The sequence below is a fragment of the Lotus japonicus genome, chromosome 3 (genome assembly GCF_012489685.1).
Source record: "Lotus japonicus ecotype B-129 chromosome 3, LjGifu_v1.2".
Lineage (NCBI taxonomy): Eukaryota > Viridiplantae > Streptophyta > Magnoliopsida > Fabales > Fabaceae > Lotus > Lotus japonicus.
In genome coordinates, this window is record NC_080043.1 from 5,515,082 (window position 1) to 5,535,100 (window position 20,019).

A 20,019-nucleotide genomic window follows, 5' to 3' on the forward strand; every position below is an offset into this window, starting at 1 on the left:
CCAGCGCACTTTGTAAAAAGGGTATTGGATGTGGATCATATACTTTTAACATGTCCAAACCAGACACTTTCGTTAGCTGCATCAGAAAGAGTATCTCATCCTCCTTAAAAACGGAGATGATAAAATCTCTTAAGTGACGAGGAGAAATTCAGCCAACAACTAAAGAAGTAATAACATCAATATCAACCGGGCAAGAGGAAGAGAAGAGCGACATAAAATATCTATGCAAAACAGATTGAATCGAATTAAAGCAGAATAAATCTCATCATATATATATAGTCCTTAAATTATCTGCCGCTATCTTCAGTAATGATTTCAATTAAATTTCACTTCCATCCCTGAGAAGCCTTAGTAAAAAACTTGTATTTTTATCTCTATACTTGAGCCAAATGGCCCTAGAAGGCTAGAACACTGACTCAACAAAATAATCTTCTCGTGTTTAAGGAAAGAGTCAAACTCCCTCTCCACACATAAATTACTAGTATAATATAATTGCTGTGTGTTTATGTAATGCTACCAAGCAATAACCTCGTAAGAAAAAAAGGAAAAAATAAATAGAGTTACCTTATTTAATTAGTTCCAGCTCATGGAAACTGACTAGTTTTTGGACTGCAATGGCATACGCCACACAGTAGTATGAAATTAATACTTATTAACTACTATGTTGGTAACAAGAGCAAACGAGGTGTGGTCCACATTTCAGCATAGCAGATGGTAATGTATGAATGAGATGATGCACATGACTTTGACAATTGCAAATTTGCAATAGCATTCATGGCATGTGAGCCTGTCTCTTAGGTTTGTTTCTGTACGTTTCTTTCAACCTTTACTCCTTCCCTCCTTCCTTCTCAAAATTAGCAGACCATGAAACCAACATCCTTCTGCGTGTCCACACTCAACAGTACTCTGTGATACGTACCTCAGCTTAATTTGCTTGCCCCAGTTCAACATTACTCACTCTGAAGTTACTATTTAGATTGAAATTTACTTTTGGTCCCCATTCATTGACCACTATTAATAACGATATTTCCCATACACCCACATTTTGCTTCATATCTCTATATATCTTATTATTACATAAAATCATTTATCAATATCTCTATACATATCTTATTATCACATTCATTTTCATTCACTTTAGAAGCTTTATTGCTAATAGCTTCTATAAACCTCCTTCGTTATTAGTGCAAATACACTTTAACATTTTACCTAGCATGAAATTATTTGAATACTACAGACATATATCCTTTAGTTTTGGTCTAAGTCCAAACCAATATGGAGGGGTCATGCTAGCACCACTATGAGTACTAGTGGTCATTTGATCCCAAAAATCAGAATGCACCAAATCTAAAACATTTGGTGTTCTATGCGACCTTGTAGTTAAATAAAGTTGTGGTTCGAACATCATTATCTCAGTAAATGATACTTGAAATAAAAAAAAAATTGTGTGCAATTCAAAACTCACTTATATAAAACATTATTTGTCCACCTGGTTAAATAATACCATAGACAACCCCCGCATTTAAAAGACTAATTTCCAAATGAACCCAAAACCTAACCAACCAAGGTCATCTTCGTACATAATCAAACAATGCTAAGCCCCCTTCTTTACATTTTTCCCTTTGGTAATAAAGAGAAAGCGTGAATATAAATGTTAGAATTACTTCTCTATATGTGCACATGCATGTAGCTTTCATGAATTAATCGAGAGACAGCCACAAACCCCATCCAAAAGGCTAATCTATAATTCTATATATAAACGGATCATTTTGCATGCTCATCTTTGGGAGCTGAGACTGAGATACTAGAACTAGAAGTACGAGGAGCTTCATCTTCGGATGTATTCTTATCATCATTATCTTCTTCTTCTTCATCATCTTCTTGTGGCACTGGAAATAAATCTTTTGTCTGAACTGTTCCATTTCCTAATGACGAGCGTCTGGACGACATGGACAAGCGGGGAGAAGGTGTGGTACCTGTTGTGGTATGATCTATGGGATAAAGTTCTTTCATATCTTCCATGCCTTCTTCATCATCATCTTCTTCTAGATACACCACATCCTGCATAGTCAGCTGATGGTACTCTACTATTTCCCGCAAGAATCTGTTTTCGCGAGAATATGTCTCATTCTCATTAGCCAATCGAGCCTTCTCAGCAAGAAGTGTTTCTAGTTGAAGTCGGATCTGACAACACATATATCATAAGAATAACTATGTGAGTCGAAATTATTTTTACTTCCGGAAGTTGAAATTTTGAAAGTAAAAATGTAACAGCTCCCGAAACTTGAACTTTCGAAAATGTAAACTATGTTTTTTTAATGTATACAATAATGCATACCAGATCATCGTCCGCACGGCTTTGCCCCTTCTCGCGACCCTCCCGGTCTCGGAGTAATTTGTTTTCTTCTTCTAGTTGAGAAGACCGTGCTTTCGCGAAAGCCAAATCTGCTTTTACGGTTTTTAGTTCCCGCAGAAGTAATTTTGCTTTCGCAGCTGTTGCCATTGCCACCTGAAAAACCAAACCAAACAAACAAACAATGTGCTTGTCATGTAATATGAGAAATCAAAACAATTATTAAGTATTTCAAACTTAATAAACAACCATCACATTCACATCACACTAAATGATCTTATATATCCATGTTTATGATATGTATAAGAAGCAGTGAGGCAACCACACATGATTATGTGTGTTTGTTTATCTATTAGATTTGATGTAAATGTGTTTTTTCTCAATTCAACCATTTTACTCGGTTGGAAAATCTATCTTAAAAAACCGAATATTTGAGTTAAATTTGCTTTCAGCTGAAAACCAAACACACTCTACATGGTTGCCACCTTACGTCGCGAGATGCCTTGAGTTGTGTTTCATGGGTAGTTTGAGAATTTGGGCTCAGTGCGGATTGCTGCCATGGATTCCACATCCCTGGAGCTTGATTTATGTCCTCGGGAAAAGGTCCCTTTAGCTTGAGTTGAGGTCTGAGATCTGATGGCTTACTCTCCAAAATTGCTCGACCTTCCTGAAGAAAGTAAGACAATTAAGTAGCAGCATTTAAAGGGATCAAAAACTTCTGTCTCCTTTTGGTGTCATCTTCTGTGTATCAGTAATGAAATTGTGTCTTGTCATTTAAAAATTACTCATTAAAGTTACAATTGTCACATACATGCCATTTACTAATTTACATGATACAATTTGATCAGTAGGACACGAAACAGGGACAAAAGTTATTTACTTGTTCTCCTGCTAAAAATATGAATCTCATGATACATTGTGTGACCCCTTTAAAAATGTAGGATTGTCTGCTTTGGTAGGAAAGTCAAGGATTGATATAATGGCTTGGAAGGGGGTAAGAAAGACAAAGCATGCTTAGAGGGGGCAGAAGCTTGGAGTATGAACAATGTATATGCCCACATGCAAATTCTAGACCACTGGTCATAGAAGCTCTGATACTATATCATATTTCAACTATTCTAAAAGCCTAAGAGCTAAATGATACATTACTGTTTTTATATTATATTTCTAATATATACACACATAGATATTGACACAATTTAAGTTTTGATTAATTCCAATCCATGGTTTTTGATCAATGGTTTGCTTATGGTATCAAAATCCCTTTCACATGTGTTTATCTGAAAATCAAGGGTTTCAATTGATGCAACATCACATCTCATCATAATAAGAATAATTACAAATATATAAAATCACCTGAGCACGACCCGCAGGAGTGAAGGTATTAAAGGAGTGTGATCTGAGTTTTGAGGGCACTGTGTCATTTTGTGGCACTGCATTATTGTCATCCAGAATTTCCTTGGCTTTCTGTGCAAGAACACCCCAGAAACCAGACTTTGAAACGTCATTGTAAGCATCCATGCTCTGCATGATGCAGAATTATGGTATTATAACATGATAACAGGCGTAAATCTAATATAAAATCATTCATGTGTCGCCTGACATAATGAAAATTGAAGCCAATTATGAAGATAAGAAAAAGAACAAACCTTTGATCTATGATGTTCATTATGTTGAAGGGCTAAAGAAGATTTATCAAAAGAAAAGGAAAAAGAGGGGTCGCGACGAGCGGCGGAGGCTTTAATGGCCTGAGCAGCGAGGGAGGATGAAGAAGATGTTGATGGAGTGAAGGAATAGGAACGCGGAGCGGCGGAGGCGGCATGAGAAGTGTTTTCATCCAAATCTGATGATGGTTGCTCACAAATCTCTTCCTTGAAGGTGGAAGCTCTTGATATTCCTTGCCTTCTCCTATATGCCATTGTTAATTACTACATCCACCACCAAGTACTGCCACCACCACCTTGATGAGAAAACAAACAGGCAAAGTGCAACCCTGATCTCTCTCCCATTAATTCAAGTTTCAACTCTTTTTTCCCTTTTTGTCATCATCAAATAACAAAACACACAAGTGGGTGGTTAATACCACCTTGAACGTAGGATCCGTAGAACTATTATTAACTACATTTTTTTAGTTTTATTTTGACTTCCATCACTCTCACTTCTATCCCTGACTACACTTATATATATAGATGATATAAAAATGCTCATTCTTTTTCTGTTTTTTTAACAACCTCTGCATACCTTATGATCATTGATTTGATTCACTACTAGCTTCTCCCATTTTATCTAAAATCAAATAATTCTCTAAGCATGAAATGCAATAAGAGCCACATGTCTCTGTTGTTAATGTCTCACATTGATTAGAGATATTGTCAAAATAGCTTTTATGTAGGGTTAAGCAATCCACAACTCTAAGCTAGGTTTTGGGGAAGAATTAGGCCTACCTCATATTCATGGATTTCGTTCATATGCTTTTCATATCAAAAAGCATTTTCCATTGAACTAGTTCTTAATGTCATGTTTTTGCTCTTAAGTACAATCATATGAAGTTATAAACTGATAAATACAAGTTATGCATAAAGAGCAATGAAAGACTTCAATTTATTGATAGATATACCTTCACTATTAATTACAGCAAAGGATATAATAACATTATACTTTACCTTATGATATAAATATAATAACTCAACTATGCAAGACAAAAATGGTCTTGCTCCTTAAAAATGGTGGCAATTGGCAAAGCCAAGCAACCAATTTTAACATAGAGCATGACTTTAATTTAGCCATTAAACCTTGAAATACAACTTAAAAATTAGTGCAAAATTGCTAAATCTATGTATGCTGATGATTCAAAACTTCTGTAGATTGTGACTGTAAAGAGTAGTTTGCATATCACTTGAAGGATCACGGATCAAGAATCCCTGATGATACCTCATTGGAGCAGAAAAGGGCCTGTTCTTGCCGCCACTCAAATCCTGCTGTGAGAACCTAGGCTGTTCTGAGGAGTTTATCTGATCAAGTCTTGTCTTCAAATAAGGAAGATTGAAAACAAAATTGGAAGCCAGTGGCACAGATTGTTCTGATTTTGAACTTCTTACGGCTTGAAATGAGCAACCAACCTCATTTGTTGGACAATGTGCTTCTATATTTTGACCAACACCAGGTCCACACATTGAACTTGATTTCTGCATCAATTGGCTTCTATCTTGAACCAAACATGAAACACCACCACTTTCTAAGTGCCAAGGTCTTGAACTTGATTGAAAGTTGTAATTGTTTTCCAACCTTGATTCTAACCCTTTTGTTTGAGAGTTCTCTAAAATTGACCCTGACAAGTTTTCTTGATTAACAGTCTTCGATTTCTCCAATAACATCATCATCCCAACCTTATTGTCATAACCTGGATAGTGTAAATCAGGACAAAATCTCTGATTTGGGAATACTTTATTGCACCCAAAAGACCACCTTTGATTTCCTTGAGCATTACTCTCTAAGGGACTAAAACCTTTCTCTCTTTCAGCATTAAATGTCCCTTGCACTTTTTCCCCTCCACTTGCAATCTTTATATCAATCTTTTCACTATGGGCTCTCATCTCATTAGGATATTGAGACATCAAGGTAGAAGTAGTACCTATGCTAAAAGGATTTGGTTTCTTCAGTGGAGAATCAGTAGATGCCGTATGAATTTCACATCCAAGTAGTTTCCTTTTAGCTATATTTTGTGCAGTGGGTCCTAAACCTTTAACAAACATCATCAAGCTATCTTTGTAACCAATATCTTGCTGATTAACCTGTATAAAGGATAGGATAAACAATAAACAATAAGGTATGCATTATGATCAATCCAAAGTCCAAACCAGTATTTGAACATTTTGTAATTTTTCCATATGACAATGGAAGCATAAAAGACTCACATGCTCAAGCCGTTTCAATTTATCATAAACTGTTGTTGAAAATATTGATTCATCCTCATCAAGGGACAAAGGTTTATAAGTACAGCGCCTATCAACCTCCAAAGTTCTACAGCTATTGTCCTTAGTACCTGAAGTTCTACATCTGCTATTGTCTTTAGTACCTGATAAATAAACTTTAATTAACCACACAATGTAGCTTTTCCAAAGTTCAATATTTTTCTAATAAGATCATTGGTTCTGTTTTTCAGACTACACTATCCTTGTTACCTGTGGAAACCTTAACATCTCTAGCATCAAAACGCTTAGTACTATCAGAAGATCCATGATTTGCCTTAACACTTTTCCGGTTCGATGTACCACGGGAAGAACACGGCGCATTTTTCGAGGGCTCATCAACAACTCTTTCATTGGATTTCATGCCTGTTGAATCTCTAAAGTCTCCTTGGTTTCGTCGAGCTACTTTTCGCCTTGTTTCTGAGTTCTCCATTTCAAACTTTTCAGGATTGGTTTTTAATTCATCAAAAACCTTCTTTGCTGCTTCACTAATATAACGAGCCTACAAAATGAAAAGTTTGATAAACCATTACATGAAAGGGGAACTAGAGATTTTATAATTAAAGTTAGTGCCAAAAATTTCACCAGCATTATGTGTCATACCTGCCTGAAGTATATGGTACCGGCAGAATTAAAATTCATAGCATTGTTGAATATTAGAAACATGTCATGCTGTATAATGGTTCAAATATCATGTGTTAGATGGTTCAAATATTATGCATGCATGTCTGCTAATTGATACTGACAGATAACATGAGCATGTGAAATAAAATGAAAGATGCACACCTCAAATTGTTCTAGAGTCTTATACATCCCTTCGTGTAGTTTAGCCCTCATGGTTGCAAAATCCATAGGCTCTTTAATGACTGTATAATAATCCTCAACCTTTAAGCACAAAAATTCATCAAGAAAGTGAATTAGAAGGAGAATATGCCAAGTTATATCCGCAAGATGATATGACAAATTTGATCACACACCTCATTTGGATCAACTGGTTCAGCAAATATTTCATAGGCGTCTTTCCTGTATAGTATTAACAATATAGATGAGATAAATATGGTTTTCAAATTGTGGTAAAACAATGATAAAATCTAATCAACACCTTTGTAAAGTGTCCAGGACATGTTCAAGCATTCGCTTCTCGGGCAAAAGAGTTGAAGATGGTAGCTGTGACGGTTGATCTGATACACACAAACGCAGTAAATTAAGTGCATGTTCGAAAATTCTTCTACAATTGATTTTAAAGACTATATTAGAAGCTTCTGTGTGCCAGGATTGATTTTGAGAAAAGATAAATTGATCCGACCATGCTATAAATGCATTAGGAGAGTGATAGCAATTAATAATTTGAATAAAGCCCAAAGCCACCCTGGTTAAGAGGATCTCACTCACCAATAGCACTTCTCTTTTGAACATTTTGATGAGAAGAATGTTTTGCACCCTGCACATTGTATTAATGGCTTGTCAAGTGTCAACTAAACATATTGGACTAATGTAAGAAAGGAATGATTCATATAAATAATGTAAACTGCACTTGGTTTGGTGAAGCTGAAGTTGAAGGCGATGCTGATGCAGAGACATGTTGAAGTGGCCTCAGTCTTTTCTTCTTGGTTCCTCTAGTACGGGATGCCGGTCCTTGACCATTATTATCCAAGTTAGGCCTCATGCAAGGAGCCTCCAATGCACATACTCTTGGACTCCTCCTTTGCCCTTCCTCTTTTTGCAATTTTCTGCCACACAAATCCAATTCAAAATGAAAATGAAAATGGAAACTCAAGACTGAAGAACTTGAACTTGAACCTACCCCAACCTGGTCATTGTACATTAGCAAGCAATGAGAGAGAGGGGAGAAAAGCTTTTTAAAACTAAAGAGAGATCAAGTTTGAAAGGTAAGGTACGATGTTTACCACATTTGGGAGATATCAAAATGCCAAACCAAGTATGAGTTATTATTAGTATTAGTATTATAACTACAGAGATATGTGAATTAATAATTATAATTATATGATCATGATCTTGTGGTAATGTTTGTGGGCACAATCTTCTTTTTCTTTCTTACCTCTTACTCAGCCGAAAATTAAAGCAATATACAAAACCAAAAGAAGAAAGAATGGGACCAATTTGCCACACTTGTTAAGACCAACACCATAGGGCTAACACAACACAAACCATTCCCCCCATCCTCACTCACACCATTTCTTCTTTTATCCATTTTTTAATTTATCTCATATTCACTGATTTCTAAACTCCTTTTGTTGTCATACTCATTTCTAAACTCAACTCCTCCACACCATTTCTCCCCTCCGAGCCGGTGTAAATTTTGTAAAATGGCTAAACATTAATGATTAGTCCTATAGTTTTTATTATTTTATTTTGCTTTTTATATCTGTTTCATGAGTTCTTACACTTTTATACCATTATCAACTTAGTCTTTATCCCCTATGTGGGTTGACATAGTAGTTCAACACTGCATTTTTAAGCAAGTGATTAGGGGTTCGTCTCTCAACTGTTGTGAATGAAAAAAAAAACTCTTCGATCAATTCTTTACCGCTTAGTCGTGGGGGTGAATGATTAGTCTCACGGCTATGGCCGTGGGATATCTTGCTAAAAGCAAAAACTTAGTCTCTATCCTTATTTGGCTATGAGATAAAGTGTCAAAGTGAGTATTTTACAATGAAATTAGAATTTATAATTTGTAATATTTGAAAACAATGACTTTCTTTTTAATGAATGAATAAACAAATAACAACATATTATAAAAAAGTAAATTACTAAAACAATAATTTTCTTCTCTTTTTATCATAACAAACAACCTACAAAATCTACATTTTTTGTCACATTTTTCTGAGTAATGATATATACACACCTCATTTTTTAAACACTTCATTTCCACATCTTTTTATTTCTATCTCTCTCATCTTATCATCTATCACATCTCATATTTTCTCTCTCTTACTTTTTCTTTTCTTCCTATCTCTCTCACCATTCCACCTCTCCATCTCAAAAGAGAGGTGTGGATGAAACATTACTCCATTTTTCTCTCTACTTATCTTCTATTTTCTATTTTTCTCTCTTCTCTATTTCTCTCCTAAACCAAACAAAAGCATAGTAGATTTATATCACCATTCTCATAAAACTTTGTGATTTAATACCACATGTAAACTATCATGTTTTATTCATCAACCAAGATTTTAAAATGTCATAGGCTTCACTTAATAAAAATAGATATAGAATAATAGCCTCTATTCAAATCTTGAGATTAATCCATTCGAAGTTCTAGTGGAATGTGCTTCAACAATAGAGCAACTTCTACATATCCTTTCATTATATGAAAATTTAGAGACACATTTTATAGGTAGTGATATGAACAAGGTTTTAAATCCTAATCATTATCATACTGCTGAAATATAACATACCCATTCATCAGGATTCTTAAATATAAAAAACACAGCAATGAAGTTGAATTGTGTTTAAAACTTTTCGCAAAATAATAAACTTTCTTTTGGAAACCATTTTCTTAAATCCCTTGTTAGTTGCTGCAGAAATATAAAGAATAAACAAACAACAAAGAAATAAATTTCTGAATTATATATCTCTAGATTTGATCTTGTTTAAACTATGCCACGAGTTAGGGACAATATCGTTGTCGTAGTTTAACTTGCAAATATAAATATACAAACGCGGGAATGAAACATCAAGCACCAGTGGTCTAGTGGTAGAATAGTACCCTGCCACGGTACAGACCCGGGTTCGATTCCCGGCTGGTGCATGTTGTGTGTGGGTAGCTATGATGATATTCTCTGTGATGGTGGGTCCATCACCACATATCCCTTGTGGATTAAATGTAAATGGGTCTGAGCTCCTACTATTTTTTTTAATTTTCTTTTCCCTTGGCCCACTAATTAGAATACCAAAAAAAAAATCCTTAAAATCTTTATTCATCTAAATCCAATTTTCTTTAGAAAATACCTAGAGAATGTTTTAATCCGATTGATAGCACATTCCATTCATATTTCTCTTAAGGACAAACAAATGCTATAATACCTTTGATTCCTTTGTAAGTCTAGTTTGGTAAAATCCTGATTTACAATCAAAAGTACTAAACTGAATCATACCTATAATCCTTTCAATAATTAAATCTTTTATTGGGAGATAATATGCATATCCTTCCATTGCATCATTCATGTTTGATTGTATAAATGACAATAATCAATAATATTTTTGGGATTCACATATAAACTTATCTATTTCACACATATTGCAAAATTGTATTTGATTAAGGTGAGCAATTTTTTGTTTGTGTGTAGAAGCTCATTTTATTTTTCTATATGCGCTGTACCGCTATAGTAAATGTGGGGTCGACTACTACATAACACTATCTGAGATTGATTACACTACTTCTAATGTATCAATTATAATGGTGTTAATGAGAAATGTAAAACAATACTAATTTTATAATATATTGTCCAATCTTCAGTATTCCCTTTCTCGTCTGTAGATTACTCTCATCTTGGCTAAAGAGGTGATAGCCTTGTAATTATTTTCGTTTTTTTTTTTCATTTTCCGATGTAGAAAAAAAAAAACAAGTTTACGTGTATATATGTCCAATCACATATTTTTTATATTTTATGGAGATGGGTTTGGACTTTGGACTTATTATCGGATCCGCACGCATGAACCCGACCCGAAACCTAAATGCCCGTTTCGTCTTCGTTTTTAGGTATTTCACAGACACAGTTGAAGCATTGAGGGTTTAAGCTTCAACCTTCAACCTCCTTGCAATTTCATCACAGAGCAATATGACTCGTGAAGCGACCATGAAGAAGAAGAAGAACAACGCTAAGAAATCATGTGGATTCGAAACAATGAATCTGTGTCCCAACGTGTTCAGAGGAATCAAGCGCAAAGGCTACCAAGTTCCAACTCCAATTCAGCGGAAAACCATGCCCCTCATCCTCTCCGGCGCCGACGTTGTTGCCATGGCTCGTACTGGTTCCGGCAAAACGGCGGCGTTTCTGCTTCCTATGCTTCACCGGCTCAACCAGCATCTTCCTCAGGGTGGTGTTAGAGGACTCATTTTGTCGCCTACTAGGGATTTGGCGCTTCAAACTCTCAAGTTTACTCAGGAGCTTGGACGGTTCACTGGTTCGTTCTGCTTTTGATTCGATGTTTGGTTTTTGCTAAATGGGCACCTTTGGTTTTTTTTTTTTTTTTTTTTTTTTACTGTTTCATGTTTGATTTTAGGAAACAAATGTTCATATCAATTTTAGCTTTACACAATAGAGGATATAGTAATAGAAGAAAGAGAAGTGTGAGATACGACGAGTGATGTGATAGGAAAATAAGAGACGGATAAGAAGAGTAAGTGAGTGGAAGATACGACGAGCATTGAACAAAATCACTTTTAGGTGGTTATATAGACGCTCGACAATCGACTTTGAGAATAAATTTTAGTTGCTAGAGAGAGTAGCTTCTGTGGTGGACTTTAGAATAATTTTTTTGGCGATAAAATAGCTTTCATTAAGAAATCAAATCAGATGAGAGAAGCTCCGTCAGTATAGGAGGATAATCCTCAACCCAAACACCAAACAACGCAAAAGCTCGACAGTGCAAAGTTGGCAAGGCAATTGACTTAGAGAATAAGGCCCCGTTTGGAAGGGCTTATTTGAGCTTATCTGATAGCATAAACGCTTATGCCAGTGTTTGGGAGAGCTTATGCAAACAGCTTATGACCTACCATAAGCGGTTTTGAGCTTATTTTCATAAGCTACTTATGATAGCTTATGAAAAAGATCTTATGCTTATATATAGCTTATTTTCAATTTAATTCAATACATTTTTTAAAATAGCTTATGAATAAGCGCTTATGACCATAAGCGCTTAATTAAGCTGTTTTTCCATACGGGACCTAAACTTTAGTTGCTAGAGAGAGTAGCTTCTGCGGTGGACATAATCAATTGTGGGAATTTCATAATAGATTTCACACAATTATCACTTTTCTCATAAACGTATCCCGATATAAATCATTTCATTTTAGCTTTTATTTGATGCTGCCCTCCTTGTCTATACACGTGCATCTTTTGATTTTGTTTTTGATTATTTTATTGATTGGGTTTTTATTTTTTTGTGTTGCTACCCTTTCTAGTTACATGAGCAACTTTTGATTCTGTTTCTGTTTGTTTGTGTGCCAGACCTTCGTGTAAGTTTGTTAGTTGGAGGTGATAGTATGGAAGCTCAGTTTGAGGAGTTAGCTCAGAGTCCGGATATTATAATTGCCACTCCTGGTAGGCTTATGCACCATTTGTCTGAGGTGGATGATATGAGCTTGCGTACCGTGGAGTATGTTGTTTTTGACGAGGCTGATTGTTTATTTGGAATGGGTTTTGCGGAGCAGTTGCACAAGATTCTTGCTCAGCTTGGTGAGAACCGTCAGACCTTGCTTTTCAGTGCTACATTACCCAGTGCACTTGCTGAATTTGCCAAGGCTGGTTTGCGAGACCCTCAGCTTGTCAGGCTGGACTTGGAGACTAGAATTAGCCCTGACTTGAAGCTTGCCTTCTTCACTTTGAGGCAGGAAGAGAAGAATGCTGTGTTGCTCTATTTGATCAGGGAGCATATTCGTTCTGATGAGCAGACATTGATTTTTGTGTCCACGAAACACCATGTGGAGTTTCTCAACATGTTGTTCCGGGCAGAGGGTATTGAGCCCTCTGTATGTTATGGCGACATGGATCAAGATGCTCGCAAAATCCATGTATCAAGGTTTAGGTCAAGAAAGACAATGTTGTTGATTGTGACAGATATTGCAGCTCGAGGCATTGATATTCCACTCCTTGATAATGTTATCAATTGGGACTTTCCTCCAAAGCCTAAAATATTTGTCCATCGAGTTGGAAGGGCTGCAAGGGCTGGTCGTACTGGTACAGCGTATTCTTTTGTGACTACAGAGGATATGGCCTACCTTTTGGATCTTCATTTGTTCCTCTCAAAACCAGTCAAAGCTGCTCCCACCGAAGAAGAGTTCTTTCAGGATATGGATGGAGTAAGGTCAAGAAATGATCAGGCACTGGCTAATGGAGTAACCATTTATGGTCGTTTGCCCCAAAAGATCATTGACCTTGTTTCAGACAGAGTTAGGGAAGTGATTGATAATTCTGCAGAACTGGAACTACTGCAGAGAACCTGTAAAAATGCATTTCGTTTATATACAAAGACAAAACCCTTACCCTCGAAGGAGTCCATTAGAAGAGTGAAGGATTTGCCCTGTGAGGGATTGCATCCAATTTTCTATAATGTGTTGGAAACAGGGGAGTTAATGGCTCTTGCATTTTCTGAGAATTTGAAAAAGTTTAGGTGAGTGCAGAATTATGCTCATATGCTAGAGTCATTTCTGTATATTCTTTAGTAGACTAGATTGTATGAAACATAGCCTTAACAATTCAATATCAGGGGAAAGCAAACCATTTTGGAAACTGAAGGGGAAGCAGCTAAATCAAAGCATCGAAAGGTGGGTTTTGACTTTGAATATGTTATGCATATTTTGTTTGATTAAGAATTCCACACTTTCATATCATTAAATATTTTTATTTGTTTGATTTGATATTAGGAATAAAACTTTCTAGTTCCCCCCTCCAGTGATTAAATTTCGTGCTTCTCTTGAGCAACTCAACATTTTCCATTTTAATATATTTGCATACATGAAAATTGGATAATCATGGTGTCTGGATGATATATCTATCCATGATTCTTCTAGATTCAAGTTCATTTTATGCTTGTTATTAAATCTAAAATAGCTTCACTTGTTTAACAGATTTAAATTTATTATGAAATATTAGTGGAGAAATTGTATGGAATTCACTTGTTGAAGTGTTTCTCCTTTCACTCAAGCTCATTTTTTTTCACCACATAATAAATGATGATAGAAAGAAGACTTGTTTGTCTTTCACTCAAAATACAATGTCCTATTAGATTAATCCGCAGGTTTGATGCAACTTTTGTTGATATGTAGTGCTCTGGAGTATAGAGGGTGATATAAATTGTTATAGTGATCAATTCAACAAATTAACTTGTAGTTTATTGCCTTTATATCCAATGTATTGTTTGTGAAAAACTGCACTCTTGATGTCTTTCTTCAAACAACACTTAAATATGCGCATGCCATACTTGCATTTTACGTTTCGCATAAGCATGAATTGAAGAAGTTTTTCTCAGTCGGATATGAAATCTGTAATTGTTTTGTTTACAGCATATACATCTTATTATGTCTTTGACATTAGATCTTATGATGCTATTACTTCAACTCTTCTTATGTAAAATATCCATCTCCTCATGGTTTGAATTTTGGCGTGTTCTACTCACAAATACATCGTGTCATGGTATATATATTGAATGTCCCTGTCGATCTTCCATTCATGTTCCATGCTATATCATGCTGGAGTTTACACCGCATGCACCTGAACCCACTACTATCTGTTATGTTGCGCATTTCTATATTGTTTCCTTTCTGCTTTACCTTTACATTAATAATGATAATGATACTTATTAATTGCAGGGGCCTTCTGGCCAATGGGTTGATGTGATGAAAAGGAAAAGAGCCATTCATGAGAATATTATAAATTTGGTTCGTGAACAGAATTCTAAGAAAAATATGGAGAAGGTATGGGGCTATTGCTCTAATTCAGATTTGGAAATTCAACCTTCTTTTTTCATTAACTTGCTTTGTTCTGATGACTAATAGGAATCAATCTATTTAGCTTACTTGTGCATTTCCTTTTCCATATGCTCATATCTTGAGGATATAAGTTTATTTTCTCCTTGCAGGAGGAGGAGGAAGTTGAATCAGAAATCACTCCTTTGGGGAAAGGAAGAAAAGGTTTTGTGCCATTTTGTTTTTGTCATCAGACTTCCTTTGATTGTTGTATTTTTTATTTTGTGACGTGGATTGTCCTTATTATAGTACCTTTTTTCTTTAGTTGTTTTATTTTAGGCATTAAGATATGGTTTTATGACATTTGCTAATCTAGGCCTAGTTCCTAGTTCAACCTAGGGTGTACAAATGTGTTTAAGATGATTTCTATTAAAATCAACATCAAGAACTTGTCATAGGCTTATCATGAGAAAAGCATTAAAGGAAAGGAAAAAGGTTACTGACTAGTGGGAATAAAATTAATTAATCACAACAAGGAACTAGAAAATGTTTATAACATGGCAACAGATTTGTTTGAAGGTTGTCTAGATTACTTGCTTTGACCTATATTGAATTGACCTTGTACCCACCGAGATTAGTCACTAAAAATTACTACCTATAAAATGGATGAGTGGGCATACTAGATAAGATGGATTAGGAATGAAATCATGATAGAAAAATTTGTAGCAGGACATATTGTGGGAAAGATAGTAGAGTTTCACTTTAAGTGATTTATTTGGGCATTGTAGAGAAAACCCATGGAAGCCCTGGCAAGGAGGGCACAATGGAAGATATTGCAATAGTTGGAAGTAGAGGGAGACCAAGGAAACTGAGTCAAGCTGCTAAAGTGAATTTAGATTTAAGGGGTTCCTAATTAAACATGATTTATCGTTCAATCCATGAAACTGACCTCACCTAGTGGAAAAATACTTATGTTTTGCTGTTCCTTAGTGATTCTTTTTCCTCTTATTCTCTTGTAATTTTATTCTCTTTCATCTTAATAAATTTCTGCTTTTGCCAAAATAACAGTGGGATTTTAGCTTTTCCTTCATCTTTCAATGATAGGACTTTGTCCTTTGAAAAACTCGGAGATAGAAGCAACTAGGACCATAATGCTTATTATTTCAGTTTTTTGTATGCTGCCATCTTTATTTTCCTTGGCATGGATGTTACTATGTTAGTGCTGCCTCACTCATTATGGCTGAGTATTGAATTTTCTTGTTTACCAGTTTTTTTATCTAAATCATAGGACAGGCCAATTGCGAATACTTTTTCTTGTCCAAATCCCCTCCCCCAGGATTTTTAAATCTCCTTATCAAGCAAGTGCCTTTCTAATGCCTTGTACTTGTAAACACTAACACTATGTTTGTTAGGGTGGAGATACAAGAGAGAGAGATTGAAGAGAGATAGCTTAAGTTCCTTTGTTTGGTTGGAGAGAGAGAGATGAGGGAGGGTGCTATATGTGGTGGGCCATCATGCTTTTCTTGGTCTTCAAAATTTGAAGAGATTGAGAGGAGAGAAGGGGAGAGGATAACTCTTATACCCACTTTCCTATTTTATCCCTCTATCATTATCATACTAATTTATAAATATATATTTTTATGGTAAAATTGTCATTTCACATAAAAACAATCTTATCTCTCTTCTCACTCTCTATTCAACCAAACTAGAGGAGAGAGATTCCACCTCATCATTTCTCATCTCTCTCTCATTTATCTCTATCATACCAAACAACCTCTTAAATCCACTCTATTTCTCACATATTTCTCTCTACTCAACTTCTCTCTTCTCTACTCTCTCTTCTCTATCTCTCTCTACCCTACCAAACAAAGTGTAAAGAATCTAGCCCCTCAATATTATGTTCTCTTCTTCTTGGCAGTTAAGGTTGGGTTATCTTAAGAATTGTAGGTTAAAATTTGATAGAAAATTCAGGGTTTTCTTTTACTTGTGTATGCTTTTAGGATTTGAGTAAAAAAAAACTACATAAGGAAGGCAATAGTCATGATGAATTTCTGATTCTGTTTACTTTGGTTTCAGCAACAAGTGGTCTTAAGAGAAAGGCCGAAAGTTTCAAGGATGATGAAAACTATATAAGTTCAATACCTAAAAATCAAGTGAGTCCATGTGTTTGACTGTTCTTCATAGTTTATCTGTGGATCGGAAATAAATATACTCTGAAATGTAATGGTTGTACTTTGGAAACTGAAAACTTGTCCACCCATTTAACTTGTTTCTGCTATTATTCTCAGCACATGGAGGCAGGCCTTTCGGTAAAAGCTAATGAAGACTTTGGTTCAAATAGGTAAATATTTACTTGTGTAGTTATTAATCAGACCTTGATATTTGCTACTTTAAACTGGCTGCTGGAGGGGGGGGGGGGCAGGGGTTTTTAGTGACTGCCATGATATCCTGCTGGCCCATTCTGAATCAATACTCAATAGTATAGAAGCAAAAAGATGGAACAATAACTTATGGCTGATTGTTTTTGTCCTTTGGTGTTTAATGTGTTTGCTTTGTATTATATTGTGATTGTGATATTCAGCCTGGATGATTCAGTTTTACATAAACCCTCATACATTCTCTTTATATTTTTTTAGCTTTTGTTTTTTAGTTGAGGTCCTAATGATATGTTGTCATTGTGCAATATTTAAGATTGGAAGCAGCTGTCCTAGATCTGGTTGCAGATGATGGTTCTGGCATTCAGAAACAAAGATCTCAATATCACTGGGATAAGGTAATGCATTGCGAAATGCTTGTGGTTGAATTGTTAATAAATGAGTAAAAAAGCCAGACAAAAAGTTATGTTTGAAGATTTTAGATTTTGATCAAATTTGTCACTTATCTCATATAATCCTTTTTGCTGTCAGAGGGGTAAAAAGTACATCAAGTTAAACAATAATGACCGTGTTGCTGCAAATGGAAAGGTATAGTATTTATAAGGCTTCATCTTTTACGTTGGTATTTACCATGTAAGATGGGATTCTTTTATTTACCCACCTGTAGGATTTAGGACATAACATTTATATTTTCTATTTGAGCACAGATAAAGACAGAGAGTGGTGCAAAAACGAATGCCACCAAGACTGGTATATATAAAAAGTGGAAAGAACGCTCACACAATAAGGTATCTCTTAGAGGGACCAATACTGATGGTGAAGCTCATGGGTCCTCAAGTTTCTCAGGTAATGTACTTAATTTGTTTCTCCTTTTAACTTGTGTGTTTGATGAATGCTGTTAATTGGTAAGTAGTATTTATCATCTAAGAAACAATATTTCTGGGGACTACATGGGTTCCTCTTGTCTCATTTCCCTAGTAAGAATTATTGTGGCTTTTAATGTAAAATGCCCTTTTGTGTTTTATTTTCTTTAAAATATGGTAGAAGTTTACTAGACTCCATGAAATATACAAATCCAATAAACTTGGTACAAGGATGAAGGATCTAGAGCTGTCAAAACTCAAAAGTCAAAACAGCACAACCCAGTCCACTCAGCCCTGGCCCAGATGGGTTAGGACAAAAAAGCTCACACGTGAGGAAAAACCCTCAAAGTCCTACGGGTTAAGGCTCACACGTGGGCCTTATATTTGACAAAAACTTAATCTTAATTAAACATGTTGACCTTGACAAAAAAATAAATATGTTGACCTAGCGCACTGTATGGACCTGCCCACCCATGGGGATTTAATGGTTTAATTAGTTATTATTTACATAGTTTGTTTAGCTTTTCAATTACCGTATGATTTCTGCCTTAGTAAGCATTTGAACTGGTCTCATTATATGATAGTTGTGAGCAGAGCAGTGACTAGATTTAGATTGGAAATAACTCTCTATCGCCAGTATTTGGATTATTACCTCTGAAAAAAGCATTTGAAAAAGAAACAAAAACAGTAGAGTTGCTGTAATATAGCTTAGTCTCTCAGCTTCACTGAGCACCTATTTCTAAATAGCATTTGAAATTTGGATATGTTTTTGAGGTAAGTGTTGAATTATCTCTAGGCTGCACAGTCTTCATTGATCTTCGTTGTAATTTTGCATGTAGCTAGTAGCAACTGATGGTTGGTAATGTCAGAGAATGGTGTATGGCTGTAAATGTAACATTATTTTTTGTTTAATGTTAAAGCTTGAATAATGGAACTTCCAAATTTCATGTTATGCAGGATCTTTCCGGGGAGGTCGCAGAAATCTTAGAGGCGACGGCAAGAGGCCGCATTCTATGCCTAATGCTAATGTGCGTTCAGAAATCAAAGATATGGATCAAATTCGAAAGGAGAGGCAGAACAAGGCTAGCAGAATTGCTCATATGAAGACCAAATCACCCAAGGGTAGGGGTAAGGGTAAGGATAAGGGGGGTAAGGGTATGGGGGGTAAGGGTAAGGGTATGGGGGGTAAGGGTAAAAACCCTGGCAGAAATGGAAAGAGAAAAGCCAAATAGAGGTTGTTTGAGGCTCCAGGAACATTTAGTCAAGGAAAGTAAAAAGGGGTTTCCATCAAAATTATGGTGTAAACCTTGTGTCTTAAAAGGGAAGTAAACTCAGTAAATTCCATCTAGATCTTTCCACTGTGAAACTCCCCTTTTTGTTTTTGATATTTTGCTTTTGATGGTGAGGGAGGGTTTTTGGTGTACTCATGGTGCAGTTTTGTTCAGTTTTGTTATCATGAAAAAATACAGAAAATTGTAATATGCTATTAGTTGATTCTATTTCTAGCTCATGCAAATTTACTCATTTGTTCAGTTTTCATTCGTAATGTGTTTAGGATTGAAGAATCAATAATGATTCATAGACATAACTACATTAAAAACACCCCAAACACCCCTTTTTCCTACGGATTTGGCCAAATAATACACTGAACTAACCACCTAAATACACATGACTAACTATAAAGCACATAACCTTGTAAAGTTGAAATTCCTAAATTAGGGATTTGGCCAAATAATACACTGAACTAACCACCTAAATACACATGACTAACCATGAAGCATAGAACCGTGTAAAGTTGAAATTCCTAAATTAG

General features: G+C 35.6%; 3 protein-coding genes and 1 non-coding gene across 4 annotated transcripts; 2 read left to right on the plus strand and 2 right to left on the minus strand.

Annotated features, from left to right (window-relative positions):
• Positions 1 to 1,448: 1,448 nt before the first annotated feature.
• On the minus strand, positions 1,449 to 4,365 carry LOC130742411 (uncharacterized). The gene is made up of 5 exons (XM_057594515.1): positions 4,003 to 4,365; positions 3,710 to 3,877; positions 2,844 to 3,020; positions 2,339 to 2,509; positions 1,449 to 2,184 (listed from the first exon to the last, which is right to left on the minus strand). Exons 1-5 carry the CDS (start codon positions 4,270 to 4,272, stop codon positions 1,765 to 1,767), a joined length of 1,206 nt encoding a protein of 401 aa, XP_057450498.1. The 5' UTR covers positions 4,273 to 4,365; the 3' UTR covers positions 1,449 to 1,764.
• An 837-nt stretch (positions 4,366 to 5,202) lies between these two features.
• LOC130743469 (uncharacterized) lies at positions 5,203 to 8,139 on the minus strand. Its single transcript, XM_057595721.1, has 10 exons — positions 8,132 to 8,139; positions 7,856 to 8,051; positions 7,714 to 7,762; positions 7,424 to 7,502; positions 7,299 to 7,344; positions 7,081 to 7,206; positions 6,925 to 6,993; positions 6,521 to 6,823; positions 6,268 to 6,387; positions 5,203 to 6,144 (listed from the first exon to the last, which is right to left on the minus strand). Exons 1-10 carry the CDS (start codon positions 8,137 to 8,139, stop codon positions 5,203 to 5,205), a joined length of 1,938 nt encoding a protein of 645 aa, XP_057451704.1.
• A 1,880-nt stretch (positions 8,140 to 10,019) lies between these two features.
• TRNAG-GCC (transfer RNA glycine (anticodon GCC)) lies at positions 10,020 to 10,090 on the plus strand. Its single transcript has one exon. It is a non-coding gene; the product is annotated as a tRNA-Gly (tRNA).
• Positions 10,091 to 11,051: 961 nt separating this feature from the next.
• Positions 11,052 to 19,730, plus strand: LOC130745164 (putative DEAD-box ATP-dependent RNA helicase 29). The gene is made up of 11 exons (XM_057597306.1): positions 11,052 to 11,466; positions 12,513 to 13,674; positions 13,771 to 13,828; positions 14,873 to 14,977; positions 15,142 to 15,193; positions 17,045 to 17,121; positions 17,257 to 17,309; positions 17,660 to 17,741; positions 17,875 to 17,931; positions 18,051 to 18,189; positions 19,164 to 19,730. Exons 1-11 carry the CDS (start codon positions 11,121 to 11,123, stop codon positions 19,436 to 19,438), a joined length of 2,406 nt encoding a protein of 801 aa, XP_057453289.1. The 5' UTR covers positions 11,052 to 11,120; the 3' UTR covers positions 19,439 to 19,730.
• Positions 19,731 to 20,019: the final 289 nt, after the last annotated feature.